Source organism: Taudactylus pleione, unplaced genomic scaffold (assembly GCF_031769625.1).
Source record: "Taudactylus pleione unplaced genomic scaffold, aTauple2 ptg000366l, whole genome shotgun sequence".
Classification (NCBI taxonomy): domain Eukaryota; kingdom Metazoa; phylum Chordata; class Amphibia; order Anura; family Myobatrachidae; genus Taudactylus; species Taudactylus pleione.
This window is the reverse complement of record NW_028284767.1, coordinates 5,101,335-5,125,639: the sequence shown is the minus strand read 5'-3', so window position 1 is coordinate 5,125,639 and position 24,305 is coordinate 5,101,335. Positions and strand designations below refer to the sequence as shown.

At 48.3% G+C, this 24,305-nt stretch overlaps 1 protein-coding gene across 1 annotated transcript in view; it reads left to right on the top strand.

Annotated features, from left to right (window-relative positions):
• The first annotated feature begins 1,198 nt into the window (after nucleotides 1-1,198).
• TMEM238 (transmembrane protein 238) overlaps nucleotides 1,199-24,305 on the top strand; it is a 51,388-nt gene continuing 28,281 nt past the window's right edge. Inside the window, exon 1 of the mRNA XM_088444480.1 lies at nucleotides 1,199-1,681. Coding sequence (XP_088300606.1) covers nucleotides 1,235-1,678 — 444 coding nt within the window. The 5' untranslated portion in view covers nucleotides 1,199-1,234 and the 3' untranslated portion in view covers nucleotides 1,679-1,681. The remainder of the gene's footprint in view (nucleotides 1,682-24,305) is intronic.

Below are 24,305 nucleotides of genomic sequence, written 5' to 3'. Positions count from 1 at the left end.
AGTTCTTCATGACATTAGCTGTACGTTTGGGGTTGTTGTCCTGCTGCAGAATACATTTGTAGCCAATCAGACACCTCCCTGATGGTAATGCATGATGGATAAGTACCTGCCTGTATTTCTCAGCATTGAGGACACAATTAATCCTGACCAAATCCTTAACTCCAAATCGCGAACATGACATAGTTGTCACTTACTCATTTATTCAAGACTTAAAGCCGCTGGGAGGTAGTGAGGAGGCGGAGGAGGGATCTGCTCGGATCCCTCTTCGTATCACCGGAACTCCTTTCCATAGAAAGGAGCGTGGCTACGAAAGCAAGCGCCGTCTGAAGATGGCGCTTGTTCTCGGCAGCAAACTTTCAGTTTTTGGAGTTTGCTGAATAGCAAGGGGGTCCTATCGGACCCCTGACGGTGAATGGCCCGGTAACTTAAATATGTGGAAACTAGCGTTTCCGCATGGTTAACGGGGCATTTATCGTTTGATGAATAGGCCCCTTATTCTCATCTATCTATCTATCTATCTATCTATCTATCTATCTATCTATCTATCTATCTATCTATCTGTCTGTCTGTCTGTCTGTCTGTCTGTCTGTCTGTTTAACACAGTAAAGCTTTTTTTTTCAATTGTATAAAACAATTTTTTTTTTAAATGTCCTCAAAATTGTAGATTTTTTTCTAGCAGCTTGTGTAAACAATAGCTATTTACATTTGAGTCAGTATAATTTTATTAACAAATTTGCATATTTAAATAGCAGTTGTTTACATAATTTGCTGATAATTGAAAAAAAAAAAATCACAATTTTGGAAAAAATTATTTGTCAGTTAATTGGTTAAACATAACCGCTGCCCTAATTAATATTAATATGATGTACTGCAACAACACACTCTGCCCAATGTTGTGCAAATACACAAATTTGCACAATGCCCAGTTCTTTCTTCATCAAAGCTTGCAGCAATTATTAGCTGTGATTTGTGTTATCTGCCTGTTTTTTGTAACAACACTTTTCTTTTGTACATTACATGATGCACAGCTGTGCAGTTTTTGCTTAATAGAGCCCTAAGGAGTTTTGCATAGGTGTGCCCACGATAACAGGAACAGGTTAAACAAAGAACATGAAAACTGATCCCTTTCACCTCCTCCTATTGCCTTCCTAAACCAGTCAGACTTGTTCCTTACTTTTCACAATTCATTTGGCTTGTAGTCTTGCATGCGCATTCTTACAGCTGTGGATATAGTATGACAGCAGCAATGGCTTCTAATGCCTTAGAACGCTGCAGACTTGCCCTCATTTTCGCTGTTTTGATGGACCTGATTGGAGTGGTTTCTCTGCTGGTTGGGATCTTTGCAGAACTGCAGCTTAATGGCCAGGATTTTGGTGATCTGCTGATCTACACTGGAGCGATCCTGGTCTTTCTGAGTTTGATTGGATGGATTTTCTGGTACACAGGTAACATTGAAATATCGTTGGAGGAGTTACAGCAGGACTACATGGCTAAGGATGGGACCCTTGCTCGGTTAGCACGTAAGATCTCCCGTCACCTCTCCCACCATGAGGTGAGCCATGGAAACAGGAGATGGAAGGGCGAGTCGCAATCAGGATCAGGCAAGCCGGACACACTGCAGCTGTCAAGAACAAAAGTGCCCAAAAAAGACTTATTAACAGGAGCAGCTCATCCATAACCTGTAAGTTGAGCTTCTTATTAAGATGTAAAAACTAAGGGCCTGATTCAGCATGGATCGCAATTGCAAAGCTGCACATTTGCTTTGCAACTGCGATCCTTGCTATTATGCAAATGCAGCAGGAGGTGTATGACACCCCCTGCTGCATTTGCGATCCCAGCACTGTGACGGAGGTCGCAGGCAGAAATCACCATCGCAACCATCGATGGTGGACGGCCCCAGGCCTCTGTCCAGCTGAGTAAGCCTCAGCTTACTCAGGCTGGCTGGCTTGCGAGCCTAGGACACTGCAATGCACATCCTGGGCTGGCCACTCCCGGAGAACTGGGCGGACACGCCCTTGCTTCCGGGAACGCCGGCCGACCACGCTCCCAAGCCGCCCCTTAAATTCTTCTGCCTGTAAATCAGGCAGAGGAATTCAAGGGTCTGTGTGCGACTACGCAGGACCCATCCTGCGCACGCGCAGATTCCTGACAGATTCCGACACTGCTGAATCAGGCCCTAAGTCTTTGAAGATAAAAAAAAATAAAAACATAACAATGTAAATGGACGGAGATTTCCATCCATTATCGTTAATGCATACTTGCTTAATTTTGAAAAAGCATTTCAGTGAGATTTTGAAAGCAACACCTATGAGAGCGGAGGTAAAGTGGGCGTGTACTGCTACATCTGAGAGGCGTGCCTTAAAATGGACTTTCATCCAAATGTAAAAGCAGTTAGTTAGATCTACTTGTTGATGAAAACACACTAGGGGCTCTATTTACTACAATCCGCATATTGAATGCAGATTGTAGTGTGATATTAACTACTGAATTCGCATTGCGAATTCAGGCAATTTCACAGGGATTTACTACAAATCCCTTACAGGGACAGAGCCTGCAAAAAAGCTCTGTCCCTGCGAATCCCCTCTGCACAATAGTCACGGTATTTTTGGAAAAAATACCGTTACAAAGTGCCGTCTCTGCTACCCTCTCGGTGCTAAACCCCGCCCCCGCGATCGCGGACCCCCCCGCGACCCCCCCCTCCCTTAAGTACACTAACCTGCATGATCCGGGCCTCCGGTGATGTCCTCCATGTCCTCCGTTCAGGTGATATCCCATACTGCACTGGGACCCGATCACCTGATGACCGGGCCGCAGTGCACTATGGGAGACCAGCTGACCGGAGGGAGGACATCACCCGGAGCCCCGATCACCGGTCCCTGGAGTCAGTTAATATTTTTTTTACTATTTTTTTTTTTTACAATAACCAGCTTGCGGTCTGTTTAGACCACACAGCTGATTACTGGGACCGACTCCCGGCTCTGCTCTCCCCGTTAGAGCTGAGCAGGAGTCCGGTAACCGGGGGAGACCCTGGATAACGCCACCTCCAGGTGGCTTTATTATCACAGGGCTTTCCCCGGTATTTTTTTACAATTTATTTGTTGTAACTTTGGTCGGATCACATTTCCCATTACAATTATGGGAAATGCGATCTGCTTACTAAAAATAAGTGATACTTAGGGCATACATGCCTACCCTCCCGGTTTTCACGGGAGGCTCCCGATTTTTCGGGTAATCCCCCGCACCCCCGGAAGGGTAGGCATTTCTCCCGCATTCTGCCCACTTCCTAGTGAAGTGGGCAGAATGAGGAGAATACCCGCGGCGATCGCGGGTCTCCGTGAAGGGGGCGGGGCTTAAGATGTGATTCTGCATGAATCACAGCATTTGGCCCTGCCCCCTGTGTAAATTTTACCCAATTGCGGCAGTTTTGCCGCGGGGGGCGGGGCTTATTGACATAAATCATTAGGCCCCGCCCCCATCGGCCCCCTGCTGCTTCTCTAACCCGGGCTTCTCCCGAGAAGAGATTTTTAAAAGTAGGTAAGTATGACTTAGGGGTTGGAGTAGAATTTTACCAATTCTACTCCAATTGCCTTTAATAACTATAGGTGATACTAAAATAATGTGAAAAGGATGTGAAAATACCCTTTTTCACTTTATTTTAGTCAAAATATTGTTAATAAATAGAGCCCCAATACTTTTTACTTCATGGAGATTGCTAGAGTCTTCAGGGAGACAGGGAGATTGCTACTATTTCAGGGAGTCTCCCTGACAATCAGGGAGAGTTGGCAAGTATGCGTTAATGTCAGCAGCGTAATTATTTCACTGGTATACTCTGCTGTGATGGTGGCATCCTAACGCTGCCGGCGATGGGTTACTGACAAATGCGCGACTTCCATCTGCAGATGTGCATAGTGCTTCGACCCATTGGGGACTTAGCAATCCTAGAAAGCTTGGATGAAGCTGGGAAGGCTTTGCAGGGTCACCATTGCAGGTTCTGTGGCTGGTTGAGTTCAAACCTGCATTTCACCTAGTTTTAACCAGCCGCGGAACCTGCATAACTCAAATGTGTTCCTGAACAAAGGGATATTACAACAACCTTATCTATAGATGGTGTAAGGGTTTATTCAGAAACATTGGTAAGCTAACTTTATTTCTGTTTGCTAAATATAGGGTTGCAGTCATAACCCCTTTGGCACTTGTTTCTGATGCAAAAAAGGGTTATCACTAGGGGAGAGCGGGTTCGGATTTCTGAAATCCGACCCCCCCCCCCCCGATCCGAGTCAGGCTCGACTTTTCCCGCCTGACTCTGATCTGAAATCGAGGCACAACGTCATCATCCCGCCTTCCGGGTCTCGCAGGATTTGGATTCTATATAAGGTACCCGCGTCGGCGCCATTTTCTCACTCGGCTGTGGACAGTGAAGAGAGAGGGTGGGAGTTAGGGCTGGCTGGGCTGTGTAGTGTAGTATAGTGTAGTGCAGTGTAGTGTTGTGCTGCGCTGTGCTGCTGTTGTCCATAGGGGCTGTGTCCACTCCTCCAAAGTCCATAGGGGCTGGCTATGTTGTGCTGTGCTGCTGTTGTCCATAGGGGCTGTGTCCACTCCTCCAAAGTCCATAGGGGCTGGCTGTGTTGTGCTGTGCTGCTATTGTCCATAGGGGCTGTGTCCACTCCTCCAAAGTCCATAGGGGCTGGCTGGACTGTGTTGTGCAGTCAGTTGTCCATAGGGGCTGTGTCCACTCCAAAGTCCTGTGCAGTGTCCCAGTCTTAAAGGGGTGCTGTAGTGTTGTCCAGGGGGTGCTCTGTCCATCAGGGGTGCTCCCCCCAAGTGCAAAAAAAATATATATTTTTTCTGTGTTTGTGAATCGTGTGCGCAGTAGCCGCACGTGCATCAACAAAGTAGCGCCAAGCGTGCGCCTGTGTCATAAGTAAAGAGCAGGCTGGCTTGACCATTAAAGGGTGCTGTAACCCCCAAAGAGCACTCCAAACCAAATAAAAAAATATTCCCTGTGTTTGTGAATTGTGTGCACTGTGGCTGCACGTGCATCAACAAAGGAGCAGCGCCAAGCGTGCGCCTGTGTCCCATAAGTAAAGGGCCGGCTGGCTTGTCCATTAAAGGGTGCTGTAACCCACAAATTGCACTCCAAAAATTTTTTATATTTTTGTGTTTGTGAATTGTGTGCGCAGTAGCCGCACGTGCATCAACAAAGTAGCGCCAAGCGTGCGCCTGTGTCATAAATAAAGGGCCGGCTGGCTTGACCGTTAAAGGGTTCTGTAACCCCCAAAGAGCACTCCAAACCAAATAAAAAAATATTTTCTGTGTTTGTGAATTGTGTGCACTGTGGCTGCACGTGCATCAACAAAGGAGCAGCGCCAAGTGTGCGCCTGTGTCCCATAAGTAAAGGGCCAGCTGGCTCATTTCTTAAAGGGTGGTGTAACCCACAAAGTGCACTAGTCTCCAACAAAAATAAAAAAATATTTTCTGTGTTTGTGTGCGCCTTAGCCGCACGTATATATCAATATAACATAAATGGAGGACCAAACTTTCTCCGATAAAAATAAAATAGGGAAAGATCAAGAACCACTTCCTCCTAGTGCTGTTGCTGCTGCTGGGAGTTGTTCATCATCCCAGAGAGGAAGTAGGAACACCAATACTTTTACTAAACAATTGACCCTCCAACAGTCCTTAGCGAGGAGGATGAAGTACGACAGCAGTCATCCTGACTGCTATGTTGGTGTTAGACGTGTGTCCGGTATCCACCATTAGTGCAGTGGGATTTAGACAATTGATGGAGGTAGTGTGTCCAAATCCCGTCTAGATTCCACTTCACTAGGCAGGTGATACCGAGACTGTACAGAAACGTCAGAAAAAGTGTCCTCAGTGTCCTGAAAAATGCGGTTGTACCCAATGTCCACTTAACCACGGACATGTGGACAAGTGGAACAGGGCAGACTAAGGACTATATGACTGTGACAGCCAACTGAGTTAATGAATCACCTTACGCAGCAACAACAGCAGCGTCACCAGTAGCAGCATCTGAGAAACGCCAGCTCATTCCAAGGCAGGCTACGCTGTGTATCACCAGTATCAGTAAGAGGCACACCGCCGACAACTTCTTAGAGAAACTGAGGGAAATCATCGCCCAGTGGCTTACCCCACTTAGACTCTCCTGGGGATTTGTGATATCTGACAACGCCACCAATATTGTGCGGGCATTACATCTGGGCAAATTCCAGCACGTCCCATGTTTTGCTCACACAATAAACTTGGTGGTGCAGAATTTTCTGAAAATCGACAGGGGCGTGCAGGAGATGCTTTGGGTGGCCCGAAAAATTTCTGGCCACTTTTGCCATTCAGCGACTGCGTGCGCCTGTGTCATAAGTAAAGGGCCGGCTGGCTTGTCCGTTAAAGGGGGCTGTAACCCCCAAAGTGCACTCCAAACAAAATAATTTTTTTTTTTCTGTCTTTGTGAAATGTGTGGGCTGTAGCCGCACCTGCATCCTCAAAGCAGCAGCGACAAGCGTGCATCTGTCTGTTAAAGGGTGGTGTAACCCTCAAAGTGCGCTCCACAAACAATAAAAAAATCTTTTTCTTCTGTATTTGTGAATTGTGTGCACTGTAGCTGCACGTGCCTCAACAAAGGAGCAGCGCCAAGCGTGCGCCTGTGTCCCATAAGTCTGTTAAAGGGTGGTGTAACCCCCAAAGTGCTCCAAAAAATAAAAAACAATTTTTTTCTGTGTTTGTGACTTGTGTGTGATGTAGCCGCACGTGCATCAACACAGTAGCAGCGCCAAGCGTGCCCCTGTGTCATAAGTCAAGGGCCGGTTTGGACATCTGGTCCGGACTGAAGGACGTGCCAACAATTTCTGACAAGTCTACTGTCACTGCATATGATACTGTCCTCAAAGCAGCAGCGACAAGCGTGCGTCTGTCTGTTAAAGGGTGGTGTTACCCCCAAAGTGCGCTCCAACAAAATAAAATAATCTTCTTTTTTTCTGTCTTTGTGTGTGAAATGTATGCGCAGTAGCCACACCTGCATCCTCAAAGCAGCAAAGGAGGATTACATCGGTGACAGCATCCAAGTAGGCATGTCAGACAGTCCGTACCTGTACTGGCAGGAAAAAGAGGCAATTTGGAGGCCCCTGTACAAACTGGCTCTATTTTACCTGAGTTGCCCCCCCTCCAGTGTGTACTCCGAAAGAGTGTTTAGTGCAGCCGGGAACCTTGTCAGCGAAAAGCGTAGGAGGTTGCTTCCACAAAATGTGGAGAAGATGATGTTCATAAAAATGATTTATCAACTCTTCCAGGGAGACCAGCCTCCAGAGCGTACAGAGGGACCTGTGGTTGTGGATTCCAGCGGGGATGAATTAATACTCTGTGAGGATGAGGATGTACACAACACTGAAGAGGGTGAGGAATCGGTGGATGAGGACGACATCTTGCCTCCGTAGAGCCAGTTTGTGCAGGGACAGATTAATTGCCAGCTTGTTTTGTGGAGGCCCAAACGAACCAATCATTTCAGCCAAAGTCGTGTGGCAGACCCTGGCGCTGAAATGATTGGTTTGTTAAAGTGTGCATGTCCTGTTTATACAACATTATGGTGGGTGGGAGGTCCAAAGGACAATTCCATCTTGCACCTCTTTTTTTCTTTGCATTATGTACTGTTTGGGGCCTAGTTTTTCAAACTGCCATCCTCTGCCACTGCAGTGTCACTCCTAGATGGACCACGTGTTTGTGCTGCCCACTCGTGTCGCTTAGCATAGTCATCCAGCTACCTCGGTGCAACCTTTTGGACATAAAAACACTATTGTGAGGTGTGAGGTGTTCAGAATAGACTGGAAATGAGTGGAAATTAATGTTATTGAGGTTAATAATAGCATAGGAGCAGAAAAACCCACAAATTCTGTGATTTTAGCTGTTTTTATTCTTTTAAAAAAAAAAATACAGATCCAAAACACAAAACCCAGAACCCAAAACACGTAAGGGTGGTTTTGGCAAAACCAATTCAGATCCAAAACATGAAGAAAGATCCAGATCCAAAACCAAAACACGAAAAGTGGCCGGTGCACACCCTTAGTTATCACTTGTTCCAATATAAGGCTCATAATCAGTATATACAGCATCAGCACAGTATAGTGCATTAAATGGGCCCACACTTCTTTCTAAGTGAACATTGCCAATGTATGAACGCCTCACATATGATTTATACCCTAACTTATCATACTTGTTAAAGTATTATATAACTGTGTATATGCATGTACAGTATATATATATATATATATATATATACACAGTGCTTAAAGTGGTCCTAGAGAGGTGGTGGAACTCACCGCCCCCTCTGCATTTTTTTTAAAGGTAAAGGACAGCGCGCGCCGGCAGTGTGCTCTGACAAAGGGGCATGGTATTTAAAAGGGGCGGTCACACAATAATATTCCCAATTCAAATTACGCCATACAGTAGCACAATCTTGATTTATCTGATTCACATTACACCACATAGTAGTGTCCCTTATTCATGTATGATACACAGGAGTGCCCCTTTTACACAATGCCCACATTTGTGCCCCTTATACACAATGCCCACAGTAGTAGTGCCCCTAATACACATAATGCCCACAGTAGCAGTGCCCCTTACACATAATGCCCACAGCAGTAGTGCCCCTTACACATAATGTCCACAGCAGTAGTGCCCCTTATGCAATGCCCTTTGTAGCAGTTTCCATTATTCAGTGCCCACAGTAGTGGTATTGCCCCTTATGCAGTTCCCCCAGTAATGGTAGTGCCCCCAGTAGTGGTGCCCTTTATGCTGTTCCCCCAGTAGTGGTAATGCCCCTTATGCAGTGCCCACAGTGGTAATGACTCTTATGCAGTGCCCCCAGTAGTGGTTGTGCCCCTTATCCAGTGCCCCCAGTAGTGGTAGTGCCCTTAATGCAGTGCCCCCAGTAGTGGTGCCCCTTATGCAGTGCCCACAGTGATAATGCCCCTTATGCAGTGCCCCCTGTAGTGGTAGTGCCCCTTATTCAGTTCCCCCAGTAGTGGTGCTCCTTATGCAGTGCCCCCAGGAGTGGTTCCCCCAGAAGTAATGCCCCTTGTAGTAGTGCCAATAGTAATGCCCCCTGTAGTAATGCCCCAAATAGTAATACCCCCAAGTAAATGCCCCTAAGTAAATGCCTCCAGTAGTAGTGCCCCAGAGTAAATGTCCCCAGCAGTAGTGGCCCAGAAGTTATGCCCCCAATATAGAAGCCGCTTAAACACAAAAAAAACAATACTTACCTTAAGCCACGTTCCTGCGTCCGTCCATCCGCTACTTGAAACTATGAGTGGGACATCATGACGTCTCTCCCATAGTGCACTGCGGGAGCCCGAAGCCGGAGCTCAGGTGTGACAGACTCTCATTTGCTGCTGCGTCGTCCGCGGAGGGAGCCGGCTGGAGGTCACTAATGAGCTCTGTGTGCCGGCTCCCTCCCGCAGCATGTGATGGGAGAGACGTCATACGTCATGACGTCTCTCCCATCCAGGAGAAGAGCGGGCGGGACTCAGAGCGGACAGTGGCAGTCGCGTCAGGAGCGGGGATCAGGTAAGTTGAATTTTTGTTCTTTGTGTGTGTGTTTGTGTGTGTAAGCCTGGCACTACAGGGGGGGGCACTGAAATAGGGGGTGGCCGCTACTGGGGGCACCTTATGGGTGGGTGCCCACTACTGGGGGGCACTGTATAGGAGTGGCCACTACTGGGGGCAATTTATGGGGGTGGCCACTACTGGGGGCAATTTATGGGGGTGGCCACTACTGGGAGCACTGTATAGGGGTGGCCACTACTGGGGGCAATTTAGGGGGTGGGTGGCCACTACTGAGGGCACTGTATAGGGGTGGCCAATACTGGGGGCAATTTAGGGGGGTAGCCATTACTGGGGGTACTGTATAGGGGGGACTACTACTGGGGGCACTGTATAGGGGGGGACTACTACTTGGGTCTATTACTGGGGGGCACTGTTTAGAGGGGGCTACTGTTGAGGGCACTGTATAGGGAGGGCTACTACTGGGGGCAATGCAGCATAGGGGGGATTACTACTGGGGGATTACTATTGGGGGCACTGCATAGGGGGGGTGGTGTCAGTCCATTACATTGCCAGGGGCGCTTGGATCACTAGATACACCCCTGGTGGCAGACACCAATGCACTGGAGGAGAAAAGCAGCGGCCTTGCAAGCCTTACTTTCGTCGCTACTAGTTACACTGCTGGGCACAGCAAGGGCCGGAGGAGGTGGAGAGATCAGAAAGGATTTCTCTTCACACTCTGGACTACTTCCAATAGAAAGGAATGTTGCTCAGTGGGCAAATGCCATCTGAAGATGGATTCAGTTCCCGCAGTCAAGCTACTTGAGGAATTGACAGCGACCACATGGACTGCAATGGTTAATGGGTCTGTTATGTAAAACATGCGGGGAAAAAACCTTTCCGCTTATATAATGGCCCCATTTACCTTGATGAATAAGCCCCCAGGAAAGATGTTATGCTCAAAAGTGATGGCTTAGAAATGACAGAATAAACTTTGCCACTTCATGATTATCTGCCATTAGAAATAACAGTTATGTATAGATGAAATTGCATTGATGTCAACAGATTCAGATGCCAATTTGTCATTTTTTATTTGTGGGATATCCCCCTGAAAACACCAGTATTCAAGGGATACCCGCAAATCAATAAGTATCCCCTGCATATATGTGCAGAGGACCACAGCGGATATCAGAAATATCTGCTGTAGTCTCCCGTTTGTGCTCACAAAAGCTGCCCCGATGGGCAGTAGTGTGCATGGCGCCTGAGGGATCGGCTCCTTGTCCCTGCAGGTGTATTTTAATACATTCATTCAGGCAAAACCTAATTGCTTATATTAATAAATATGCCCCTCTGTGTTCCAGTTGATATGGTAGCTTCCGCACAGATTGATGCATGCAAACACATATTACAATTAATCAAATCTATGGATTTATAAAGCATCTTTATGTGCACACATGCATCTATTGTCTGAATAGTTTATTCCATTAAGCATGTCCACTTCACAGTTTTTGAAAACAATCATGTAAAATAAATTTGCACCTAGTTTTGCAGCTGCTATTTATCACTGTATTTGTTTAAAGCACTATGTAGTAGAGATGTCCGCGGACCCTCGTGTTTTGGTTTTGGTTCTAAATGAACCATCATGTTTTGGTTTTAATTTTGCTTCTGGCAAAACCACCCTCAAGCTCGGATTCTGGGCCTGATTCAGAGCCGGATGCTCTGACCAGAGCGCTCGCTCTGAATCAGTGCCCTCCTCCCTAAAAATGGAGCGGCCTCTTGGACGCTCGCATAGCTATAGCTATACAGCTATAGCGAGCGTCCATGATGATGATGACCATCGCGACCATCGGGCTTGCGACGGAGACCCTGCGGTAGGGTCTCGCTGCCGCAAGCCCTGGAGTGATTTTGGCTCTACCAGAGCCAAAATCACTCCCACTGACATCACTAGTGATGTCAGTGGGGCCGGACCCAGACGGTAGACGTTCCCATGGGAACGCCTCTGTCTGGCAGCCACGCCCCCGGCATGCCCACCACATACTTGCCTACCCTCGCGATTTGGTCGGGAGCCTCCCGAAAATCGGGTGCCGCTCCCGACCTCCCGGGAAGGCAGGCAATTCTCCCGGCTGCCGCTAACCCCTCCTATCCCCCCCTCTATAACCCCTGTAACCCCCGCAGCGGGGGGCGACCGGTGACGCGATTCACGTCATTTTGGCCCCGCCCCCTGCTGCACAATGCCTATTTTATCGGCATTGCGTAGCGGGGCCAAAATGACGCGAGCACGTGACTCCGCCCCCGCCACGCCCACAAGTGACATCACCCACCCGGCCACTCGCCCTTGTCTCGGCCACGCCCACCCCGTCCTGCCGATCTGGCTGCTCCCTCCCGGAAGGAGCAGCCAGAATGTCGGCAGGTATGGCCCACCAAAGGGGGCGTGCTGTCACTCACCATCGACAGCACGCCCCCTTTGGTGCGAGACCCCGAGCGACGTACTCCTCGTCGCTCGCTGGGTTTCGCACATGCGCACGACGGAGCTCCCTCCGTCGTGTGCATGCGCATTTGCCCAACATCGAGCCGCTTGCGAGCGTCCTTCGCTCGCGAGCGGGTCTGAATGACCCCCTCTGTTTTGGATTCCTTAATAATCAATGGAAATTTATTAAAAATCAATAAAAATTTGATAAAGCAGCTAACATCATGTCATTTTGGACATGCTTAGATGCAATCCAAAGCCCGAGCTCGGTTTTTAAAATCCGCGTTCCGAACAGACTGCGGAACTGTTCCGAGATTCGGTTCGTCTCGAACCCCGAAGTGATTCCTAACTAGGAGCGTTCATGTGTGTTTATATTTCAGGAATATGGAAGCACACATCTCTACTACGTAGTACGCTGGCACAAGTGAATGGTGAAAAAGAAGTGAACCTACCGCTGTTAATTTCCACAGGAAAGTAACTGGAAATGTGCTAAATATATCCGCACATCCTATATTAATTATAAAGATGAGGGCCTGATTCAGAGCCAGACGCTATTTGCGGACGGTCGTTCCAAAAAAGAAGCCGGCTATTTAAATTGAGCACTCGCTCTTTGCGGTTTGTTGATGCCTCTATGTCTGAGCGAGCGCAACGAAAAATGCGCTCGCTATTTTGTAAAGACGCCCCTTTGCCGTTCGCATCACATGTCATCTCTGGTATTTATTAGATTAATCGGGTACATCGAAAGGCATCTGAACTGCTCGCAGTGCTTGTGGTAGGTTTTTCTTACCGCTATCACTGCGAGCAGTTCAGGGTAAAAGACAACCAAGTGACGTGGTCGATGACGCTCCTTTACTAATTATGCACTCCCATTAAATGCCCTTTTGACCGTTAGGCACGCCTGCGTTCGGATCTCCACTCCTCCGTTTTCAAGCACCTTCCCCTGTTACCACCCACAAACGGTACATTCTGTCACTCAAATTAGCAGCCCCTCGCTGTTTTGCGAGCGCACGATTTCCGACCGCAATGACTGGTTTGCGCATGCGCATTACGACCCATACGCATGCGCAGTTGTGCGAACATCGCTCAGAGCGAACGAGTGGCCGCTTACGAGCGGCTCTGAATCAGGCCCACGATATGCAGGACCTCTGAGGTCCTGGCTATTTTAAGACTTTTTGATGTGTTGGAAAAAAGTTTGTGTGTGCTCCCACAAAGATAGGAATGTCCTTGTAAATGTTACTTCTTTATCTCAGAGAGAAATAATCCTATCCCACAGGATAAAGGGGTAAATTTACTAAAGGTCGATTTGGCATTTTGAGTGATTTGAGGTGCGATTTTCATTCGATTTGTATTCGATTTTGCTTTTGGGTATGTACTAAAGGCCATATCGAATGTAAAATCAAACTTCAAATCAAATTTTTAGTCAAATCGACCTCAAATCGACCATCGGAAAAACATTGGTACTTTTACATAGCCCAACACACAAAACCCTTATTTACTATCATTCGATTTGAAATCGACCTCAAAATCGGACTTCAAATCGAAGTTCAAATCACCAATAGAATAGATTATGCTTTCGATTTGAGCATGAGCAGGTCGGATTGACACAGATACAATGCAGACATCAGTTAAAAAAAGTAATTAAACAGTTAAAAGTTTAAATAAATTGACGTGAGGTCTCCCCCCAAATCAGAACCAGCCCCAGACTGTTCAAACCCAGGTCTGGTTGACTAAGTACAGGGAAAAAATTACGTAGGGTCTCCCTGTACTCAGTACAACCAGCACTGGGCTGGTTCTGGATTTACAGGGAAAAATTTGCGTAGGGTCTCCCTGTAAATCACAGAACCAGCCCTGGACCCTTTCTAATGGGGGACTGATGCCACAGCCAGGGGGGCCCTATCACCGGGCCCCCCAGCTGCAGCATCAGCCCTGACTGCTAGTCAGCCCAGGCCAGGGATCGGGTCTCCCTCTCCAGGGCACCCCTAGCCTAAGCTGATAGCCTGGGTCTATCTCCGTCACCCCTGGGCTGTGGGTGGCGGATTGATTGTGTGAGTGTTGTGTAAAAATAAAAGTATAAAAACATTGTCTTTTCAGTAGAACTGCAGGTCCCAGCAAGCCATACATGCCTACCCTCCCGGTTTTCGCGGGAGGCTCCCGATTTTTCGGGTAACCCCCCGCACCCCCGGAAGGGTAGGCATTTCTCCTGCATTCTGCCCACTTCCTAGTGAAGTGGGCAGAATGAGAATACCCGCGGCGATCGCGGGTCTCCGTGAAGGGAGCGGGGCTTAAGAGGTGATTCTGCATGAATCACAGCCCCCTATGTAAATTTTACCCAATTGCGGCAGTTTTGTCACGAGGGGGCGGGGCTTAATGAAGCAAAAGGTTAGGCCCCGCCCCCATCGGCCCCCTGCTGCTTCTCTTACCCGGGCTTCTCCCGGGAAGAGATTATAAAAGGTAGGTAAGTATGCAGCAAGCCTCCCCCGCATGCTGGTACTTGGAGAACCACAAGTACCAGTATGCGGGGCATTAAGAGCCCACTGTGACCTGTAGTTCACCTGTAAAAGAAATGTTTAAAGAAAAACACACACACCTTACACAGTATAAGTTTAATACATACATACTAGGGGTGTGCACCGGCCACTTTTCGTGTTTTGTGTTTTGGTTTTGGATCTGGATCTTTCTTCGTGTTTTGGATCTGGATTGGTTTTGCCAAAACCACCCTTCCGTGTTTTGGGTTCTGGGTTTTGTGTTTTGGATCTGTATTTTTTTGAAAAAAAGCATAAAAACAGCTAAAATCACAGAATTTGTAGGTTTTTCTGCTCCTATGCTATTATTAACCTCAATAACCTTAATTTCCACTCATTTCCAGTCTATTCTGAACACCTCACACCTCACAATAGTGTTTTTATGTCCAAAAGGTTGCACCGAGGTAGCTGGATGACTATGCTAAGCGACACGAGTGGGCGGCACAAACACGTGACCCATCTAGGAGTGACACTGCAGTGGCAGGCAGGATGGCAGTTAGAAAAACTAGGCCCCAAACTGTACATAATGCAAAGAAAAAAAGAGGTGCAAGATGGAATTGTCCTTGGGCCCTCCCACCCACCCTTATGTTGTATAAACAGGACATGCACACTTTAACAAATCAATCATTTCAGCGCCAGGGTCTGCCACACAACTGTGGCTGAAATGATTGGTTCGTTTGGGCCCCCACAAAACAAGCTGGCAATTAATGTGTCCCTGCACAAACTGGCTCTACGGAGGCAAGATGTCATCCTCATCCTCCTCATCCACCGATTCCTCACCCTCTTCAGTGTGTACATCCTCATCCTCACAAAGTATTAACTCGTCCCCACTTGAATCCACCACCACAGGTCCCTCTGTACCTTCTGGAGGCTGGTCTCCCTGGAAGAGCTGATAATTCATTTTGATGAACATCATCTTCTCCACATTCTGTGGAAGCAACCTCCTACGCCTTTCGCTGACAAGGTTCCCGGCTGCACTAAACACTCTTTCGGAGTACACACTGGAGGGGGGGCAACTCAGGTAAAATAGAGCCAGTTTGTACAGGGGCCTCCAAATTGCCTCTTTTTCCTGCCAGTACAGGTATGGACTGTCTGACATGCCTACTTGGATGCTGTCACCGATGTAATCCTCCACCATTCTGTCAATGGTGACAGTATCATATGCAGTGACAGTAGACATGTCAGAAATTGTTGCCAGGTCCTTCAGTCCGGACCAGATGTCCAAACTTGGTCCTGCCTGCCCTGCATCACCGCCAGCGGGTTGCTTAGGATACCTAAGTTTTTTCCTGGCAGCCCCAGTTGCGGGAGAAAATGAAGAAGGAGCCGTTGACGTGTCACGTTCCGCTTCAGCTGACAGTGTGTTCACCAGCAGGTCTTTGCACCTCTGCAGGCTTGTGTCGGCCGGAAAGAGAGACACCACATAGGCTTTAAACCTAGGATCGAGCACGGTGGCCAAAATGTAGTGGTCTGATTTCAACAGATTGACCACCCTGGAATCCTGGCAAAGCGAATGAAGGGCTTCATCCACAAGTCCCACATGCCGAGCGGAATCGCTCCGTCTTAGCTCCTCCTTCACTTTCTCCAGCTGCTTCTGCAAAAGCCTGATGAGGGGAATGACCTGACTCAAGCTGGCAGTGTCTGAACTGACTTCACGTGTGGCAAGTTCGAATGGCTGAAGAACCTTGCACAACACGGAAATCATTCTCCACTGCGCTTGAGTCAGGTGCATACCCCCTCCTTTGCCTATGTCATAGGTGGATGTATAGGCTTGTATGGCCTTTTGCTGCTCCTCCATCCTCTGAAGCATATAGAGGGTTGAGTTCCACCGCGTCACAACCTCTTGCTTCAGGTGATGGCGGGGCAGGTTCAAGAGTGTTTGCTGGCGCTCCAGTCTTCGGCACGCAGTCGCTGAATGGCGAAAGTGGCCAGAAATTTTTCGGGCCACCCAAAGCGTCTCCTGCACGCCCCTGTCGCTTTTCAGAAAATTCTGCACCACCAAGTTTATTGTGTGAGCAAAACATGGGACGTGCTGGAATTTGCCCAGATGTAATGCCCGCACAATATTGGTGGCGTTGTCAGATATCACAAATCCCCAGGAGAGTCTAAGTGGGGTAAGCCACTGGGCGATGATTTCCCTCAGTTTCTCTAAGAGGTTGTCGGCGGTGTGCCTCTTACTGAAACCGGTGATACACAGCGTAGCCTGCCTTGTAACGAGCTGGCGTTTCTGAGATGCTGCTACTGGTGACGCTGCTGCTGTTGCTGCGTAAGGTGATACATCTACCCAGTGGGCTGTCACAGTCATATAGTCCTTAGTCTGCCCTGTTCCACTTGTCCACATGTCCGTGGTTAAGTGGACATTGTGTACAACGGCATTTTTCAGGACACTGAGGACACTTTTTCTGACGTTTCTGTACAGTCTCGGTATCGCCTGCCTAGTGAAGTGGAATCTAGACGGGATTTGGAACCGGGGACACACTACCTCCATCAATTGTCTAAATCCCACTGCACTAATGGCGGATACCGGACGCACGTCTAACACCAACATAGCAGTCAAGGCCTCAGTTATACGTTTTGCTTCAGGATGACTGCTGTCGTACTTCATCCTCCTCGCTAAGGACTGTTGGAGGGTCAATTGTTTAGTAAAAGTAGTGGTGTTCCTACTTCCTCTCTGGGATGATGAACGACTCCCAGCAGCAGCAGCAACAGCAGCAGCGGCAGCAGTAGGCGTAGCAATGCAGGATCCTCCGGAGGAATCCCGGATAGGAGAGTCAGTCATGCCAGTGATATGGCCTGCAGGACTACTTCCGATCCTGACTAAGGAGGAAATTGACGAGGAGGGAGTTGACGGTGTGGTTTGCAGGCGCTTGGATACAACAGGACAACGGGATTTAGGTGTCCCTGGACTGCTTACGGTCTGAGCCAAAGTTTCTGAACTTGACAGTAACTTTTTATGAACGCGCTGCAGGTGCCGTATAAGGGAGGATGTTCCTAGGTGGTTGACGTCCCTACCCCTACTTATTTCACCTTTACATATGGTACATATGGCAAGACAGTTGTTGTCCGGATTTGGATAGAAATATTGCCAGACCAAAGAGGTGGAATGTTTGGTCTTCTGCCCAGGCATGACCGTGATGGGCTTTTTCATCCCACGGACAACAACTGTCTCCCCCGGAGCCTGATTTAAACAAACCACATCACCATCAGAATCCTCCTCGCCAACTTCCTCCTCAGCGCCAGCTACACCAGTATCCTCATCCTGTTGTACTTCAACAGTGACATCTTCAATTTGCATATCAGCAAGTGGACTGTGGGTGCTCCTTTCAGCACTTGCAGGGGGCGTGCAAATGGTGGAAAGAGCCACCTCTTCCCGTCCAGTGCTGGGAAGGTCAGGCATCGCAACCACCACCACACTTGGACTCTCTTTGGGGATTTGTGATATCTTCTTAGAAAGCACAGTTCTTCGCTGTGCTTTTGCCAGCTTAACTCTTTTGATTTTTTTAGTGGGAGGAGTGCTTCCATCGTCATGTGAAGCTGAACCACTAGTCATGAACATACTAGGGATCGACCTTAGCCGTTCCTTGCCACTCCGTGTCGTAAATGGCATATTGGCAAGTTTACGTTTCTCTTCAGCTGATTTAAATGTCTTTTTCAAGGTCATTTTCCTGAACTTTGCCATTTGGGATTGTATGTGCCCTCTACTATGACATTGGGCATCGGCCTTGGCAGACGACGTTGATGGCATGTTATCGTCTATGTCATGACTAGTGGCAGCAGCTTCAGCACTAGGAGGAAGTGGTTCTTGATCTTTCTCTATTTTATTTTTATCGGAGAAAGTTTGGTCCTCCATTTATGTTATATCGATTTGATATATACGTGCGGCTAAACACAGAAAATAAATTTTTTTTTGGTTCGGACTGGAGTGTACTTTGTGGGTTACAGCACCCTTTAACGGTCAAGCCAGCCGGCCCTTTACTTATGACACAGGCGCACTCTTGGCACTACTTTGTTGATGCACGTGCGGCTACTGCGCACACAATTCACAAACACAGAAAATAATTTTTTTTTGGTTTGGACTGGAGTGTACTTTGGGGGTTACAGCACCCTTTAACGGTCAAGCCAGCCGGCCCTTTACTTATGACACAGGCGCACGCTTGGCACTACTTTGTTGATGCACGTGCGGCTACTGCGCACACAATTCACAAACACAGAAAATAATTTTTTTTTGGTTTGGACTGGAGTGTACTTTCGGGGGTTACAGCACCCTTTAACGGTCAAGCCAGCCGGCCCTTTACTTATGACACAGGCGCACGCTTGGCACTACTTTGTTGATGCACGTGCGGCTACTGCGCACACAATTCACAAACACAGAAAATAATTTTTTTTTAGGTTTGGACTGGAGTGTACTTTCGGGGGTTACAGCACCCTTAACGGTCAAGCCAGCCGGCCCTTTACTTATGACACAGGCGCACGCTTGGCACTACTTTGTTGATGCACGTGCGGCTACTGCGCACACAATTCACAAACACAGAAAATAATTTTTTTTTTGGTTTGGACTGGAGTGTACTTTCAGGGGTTACAGCACCCTTAACGGTCAAGCCAGCCGGCCCTTTACTTATGACACAGGCGCACGCTTGGCACTACTTTGTTGATGCACGTGCGGCTACTGCGCACACAATTCACAAACACAGAAAATAATTTTTTTTTGGTTTGGACTGGAGTGTACTTTCAGGGGTTACAGCACCCTTTAACGGTCAAGCCAGCCGGCCCTTTACTTATGACACAGGCGCACGCTTGGCACTACTTTGTTGATGCACGTGCGGCTACTGCGCACACAATTCACAAACACAGAAAATAATTTTTTTTTGGTTTGGACTGGAGTGTACTTTCGGGGGTTACAGCACCCTTTAACGGTCAAGCCAGCCGGCCCTTTACTTATGACACAGGGGCACTCTTGGCACTACTTTGTTGATGCACGTGCGGCTACTGCGCACACAATTCACAAACACAGAAAATAATTTTTTTTTAGGTTTGGACTGGAGTGTACTTTCGGGGGTTACAGCACCCTTAACGGTCAAGCCAGCCGGCCCTTTACTTATGACACAGGCGCACGCTTGGCACTACTTTGTTGATGCACGTGCGGCTACTGCGCACACAATTCACAAACACAGAAAATAATTTTTTTTTTGGTTTGGACTGGAGTGTACTTTCGGGGGTTACAGCACCCTTAACGGTCAAGCCAGCCGGCCCTTTACTTATGACACAGGCGCACGCTTGGCACTACTTTGTTGATGCACGTGCGGCTACTGCGCACACAATTCACAAACACAGAAAATATATTATTTTTTTAGCACTTGGGGGGAGCACCCCTGATGGACAGAGCACCCCCTGGACAACACTACAGCACCCCTTTAGGACTGGGACACTGCACAGGACTTTGGAACTGACTGCACAACACAGTCCAGCCAGCCCCTATGGACTTTGAAGTAGTGGACACAGCCCCTATTAACAACAGCAGCACAGCACAACACAGCCAGCCCCTATGGACTTTGAAGTAGTGGACAACAGCAGCACTACACTACACTACACTACACAGCACTAACTCCCACCCTCCCTCTTCACTGTCCACAGCCGAGTGAGAAAATGGCGCCGACGCGGGTACCTTATATAGGATCCAAAACCCGCGAGACTCGGAAGGCGGGATGATGACGTTTTGCCTCGATGTCAGATCCGAGTCAGGCGGGAAAAGTCGAGCCTGACTCGGATCGGACTCGGATCGGGGGGGCTCGGGGGGGTTCGGATTTCAGAAATCCGAACCCGCTCACCCCTAATACATACACACTCACACATACTCACCTATATTACCTCGAGTGGTCCCCTTGTCCAGTAGGCATCCATGGGTTAAAATAACAAAACGAGAGCACGACCATCGCACTAAGGAATAATCATTCTAACTAGAATGATTATTTCTTCCCAAATGAAGCGTACAGACTCAGCTTCCTCCTTTGAAGCCGCGTCTGTGTGTTCATGGGCTGAGAGAGGTCAGTCCCCGCCTCTCAGCCAATGAACGGCTCGTCCATTGAACTAAAGTTTATCCTGCGGCTCCCACCATTGAGTTCAATGGAGGAGCCGTTCATTGGCTGAGAGGCGGGGCCTGACCTCTCTCAGCCCATGAACACACAGACGCGGCTTCAAAGGAGGAAGCCGCGCCTGTGCGCTTCATTCGGGAAGGAATAATCACTCTGGTTAGAATGATTATTCCTTAGTACGATGGTCGGGTTTCTCGTTTTGTTATTTTAACCCATGGATGCCTACTGGACAAGGGGACCACTCAAGGTAATATAGGTGAGTATTGTGTGAGTGTGTATGCATGTATGTATTAAACTTATACTGTGTAAGGTGTGTGTGTTTCATTAAACATTTCTTTACAGGTGAACTACAGGTCCCAGTGGGCCCTTAATGCCCTGCATGCTGGTACTTGTGGGAGACTTGCTGGGACCTGCAGTTCTACTTGAAAGACAATGTTTTTATACTTCTATTTTTACACAACACTAACACAATCAACCCGCCACCCACCGCCCAGGGGCGGCGGGGATAGTCCTGGGCTATCAGCTTAGGCTAGGGGTGCCCTGGAGAGGGAGACCCCTTTTTTTGGAGGGGTCTCCAACTCCCCAGGGATCCCTGGCCTGAACTGACTAGCGGTCAGGGCTGATGCTGCGGCTGGGGGGCCCGGTGATAGGGCTCCCCTGGCTGTGGCATCAGTCCCTCATTAGAAAGGGTCCATGGCTGGTTCTGTGATTTACAGGGAGACCCTACGCAAATTTTTTCCTGTAAATCCAGAACCAGCTCTGCTTCCCATAGCCCAGTGTTGGTTGTACTGAGTACAGGGAGACCCTACGTAATTTTTTCCCTGTACTTAGTCAACCAGACCTGGGTTTGAACTGTCCGGGGCTGGTTCTGTTTTGGGGGGGGGCCCTCACTTTTTTTTTTTTGTAATTTTAACTCTTTAGTCACTTTTTCCAGTCAGATACATGCAGGCATCTCACTGATGTCTGCATGTATCTGTGTGAGAACGAACTGCTCATGCTGAAAGTGAAATCATGAAGCAGTTCTATGGTGTCGGGGATTTGCAGTTCGTTTTGAAGTGTGATTTGCCATTCGTTTTGTACATGAACAGCAAATCACTGTTCAAAACCGACTCAAATCGAATTTGTTTTGCAAAACGCAAAAAACTAATCGAATAATAGTAAATGCAGTGAAAAAACGATTTTCATTGCATTCGATTTGAGAAGAGCTAAATCACTTCTCAAATCGACCTGCAAATCGACCTTTAGTAAATTTATCCCCAAATCTCCTTTATTCAGGGCAGTACAAAAACATGATGCAACTAATCAGCACTTATCCATTTTCTTCATCAGCAACTGTGCAGTTTTACACTATTGCTGTTCAAACATGAGGACCCTCAAGTTGGGTACACACTTGGCCAACCCGCCGACCTATCTAACGATTGGTAAGTGTATACACATTACACACTTACAAATCATTCTGGTGATGTGTCTGTGCAGTTAGCTCTGACATCACAAATGGGCGGGCATTTTTCATTTACTCGCCCAGTTGAGCTGTCACTCACCGCCGGGTCCCTGCAGCATGTGTACAGGTGAGCAGCTGGTCACCCATATACACCAGCAGATGAAACGATATATCTGCAAGATATATATCTTCATCTGCTGTGCTGCACAGCAGATTGGATATGTCTGTGACCTATGTCATTCGCAGACATATCCCCTGTACACACCAGCAGATGCACCATAGATATATCGCCCCTTCTCTGGAACGGGCAATATATCTATCAGTGTGTACCCTACTATATTGTTTGTAGCTAGTGATATTTTATAGTAAACTGTACATACTGCAATTAAACAACCATGTTACTTATGATTTAAATCATAAAAAGATTTGTGGCCTTAAGCTGGGTACACACTGTGCCGACAGATCTGCTGATGGGTGGATCCGCCGACACAGCAGCCGATCAAGTAAGCTATACAGACTTACTGATCGGCCACTTCACTGTGTTTCCTGACATCACAATCACAACGTCGTTCACAGACATATCGGGTTACCCGTACCATCGCGCCCGCAATATATCGGTCGTCCATTTGAACGGCCGATATATCGTCCAGTGTGTACTCAGCTTTACATACTTAGCAAATTTGCAGACCTGGCATCCAGGAGATCTGAGGAGGTCCAAGTGGGAGGGGTGCAAGCATGGCACCAGCAACTACTCCTGCCTCTATTTCCTGAGGGGTCTCCCGGTCTGAAATGTGTGCATGCGCACAAATCAACAAGCAGGCCTCTAAGGATTGCATCCGCTGCAAACCCTGGAAGCCAGATAGAGCTAGCTGCCATTATAGCAACGGAGTGGTTCCCTTTGGAAGTGCTCTTTCTGCTATCGCAGTCCGGACTGGTAGTCCCAGGGAGAGAAAACACCTCCCCTGGGACAGCCTGTCCATTATGTGGTCATCCGGGATTGCCTCTAGTGGGAAGCCACTGCCACTGCCAAGCTGTCACTGGGATGGCGGATTTTACTGGGGCGGCACCATTAAATAAATGTATCATCACTACACGCCCCCTCATTATATAATGCTGCAAGTCGCTGGAATTTGTGTGTGTGGGGGAGGGGAAGGGCAGTGTAGTGGTGGCACCTTTTATAGTGAATTGCATTATCGCAACCCCCAACCTTCTCTCCAGAGAAGTGGCTGGAAGTGAGAGGGAAGAAGGACTTAGGTGGCTTTGTGCTCCCTAAACTGTTTATTTTTTTTCTTAATACTATATAAACTCTCTGTAAATCAGGTACAGTTAAAGCTTTCAGCATTAAAGTTTACATCATATTTACCTACTTTTTAAACGTACTCCCCTGAGAAGATGACCAGGTGCGTGGGGTACAATTTTGCAGTGGAGGACAGGACCCAGGGCCGAAGCAAGGTTTCTTGGCACCCTAGACATAGCTTCAGCCTAACGCCCCCCACCTCTTCACTCGGAAAACTACACAAGCCCTTATACAGTGCCACCAGTAGTGCCCCTTATACAGTGCCCCCAGTAGTGGTCCCCCCTATACAGTGCCCCCAGTAGTGGTCACCCTATGCCGTGCCCCCAGTAGTGGTCCTTCTATGCTGGGCCCCAGTAATGGTCCCCCTTTGCAGTGCCCCTTATACAGTGCTCCCAGTAGTGCCCCGAATACAGTGCCGTCAGTAGTGACCCTTATTCAGTGCCCCCTGTAGTGGTCTCCCTATGCTGTGCTCCCAGTAGTTGTCCCCCTATGCAGTGCCCCCAATAGTGCCCCTTATACAGTGCCCTCAGTAGTGCCCCTTATACAGTACCCTCAGTAGTGCCCCTTATTCAGTGCCCCCAGTAGTGATGCCACTATGCTGTGCCCCCAGTAGTGGTCCCTCTATGCAGTGCCTCTTATACAGTGCCCCCAGTAGTGGTCCCCCCTATGCAGTGCCCCCAGTAGTGGTCACCCTATGATATGCCCCTTATACAATGCCCCCAGTAGTGGTCCCCCTATGCAGTGCCCCCAGTAGTGGTCCCCCTATTGCAGTGCCCCCAGTAGTGGTCCCCCTATGCAGTGCCCACAGTAGTGGTCCCCCTATGCAGTGCCCACAGTAGTGGTCCCCATATGCAGTGCCCCCAGTAGTGGTCCCCCTATTGCAGTGCCCTCAGTAGTGGTCCCCCTATTGCAGTGCCCCCAGTAGTGGTCCCCCTATTGCAGTGCC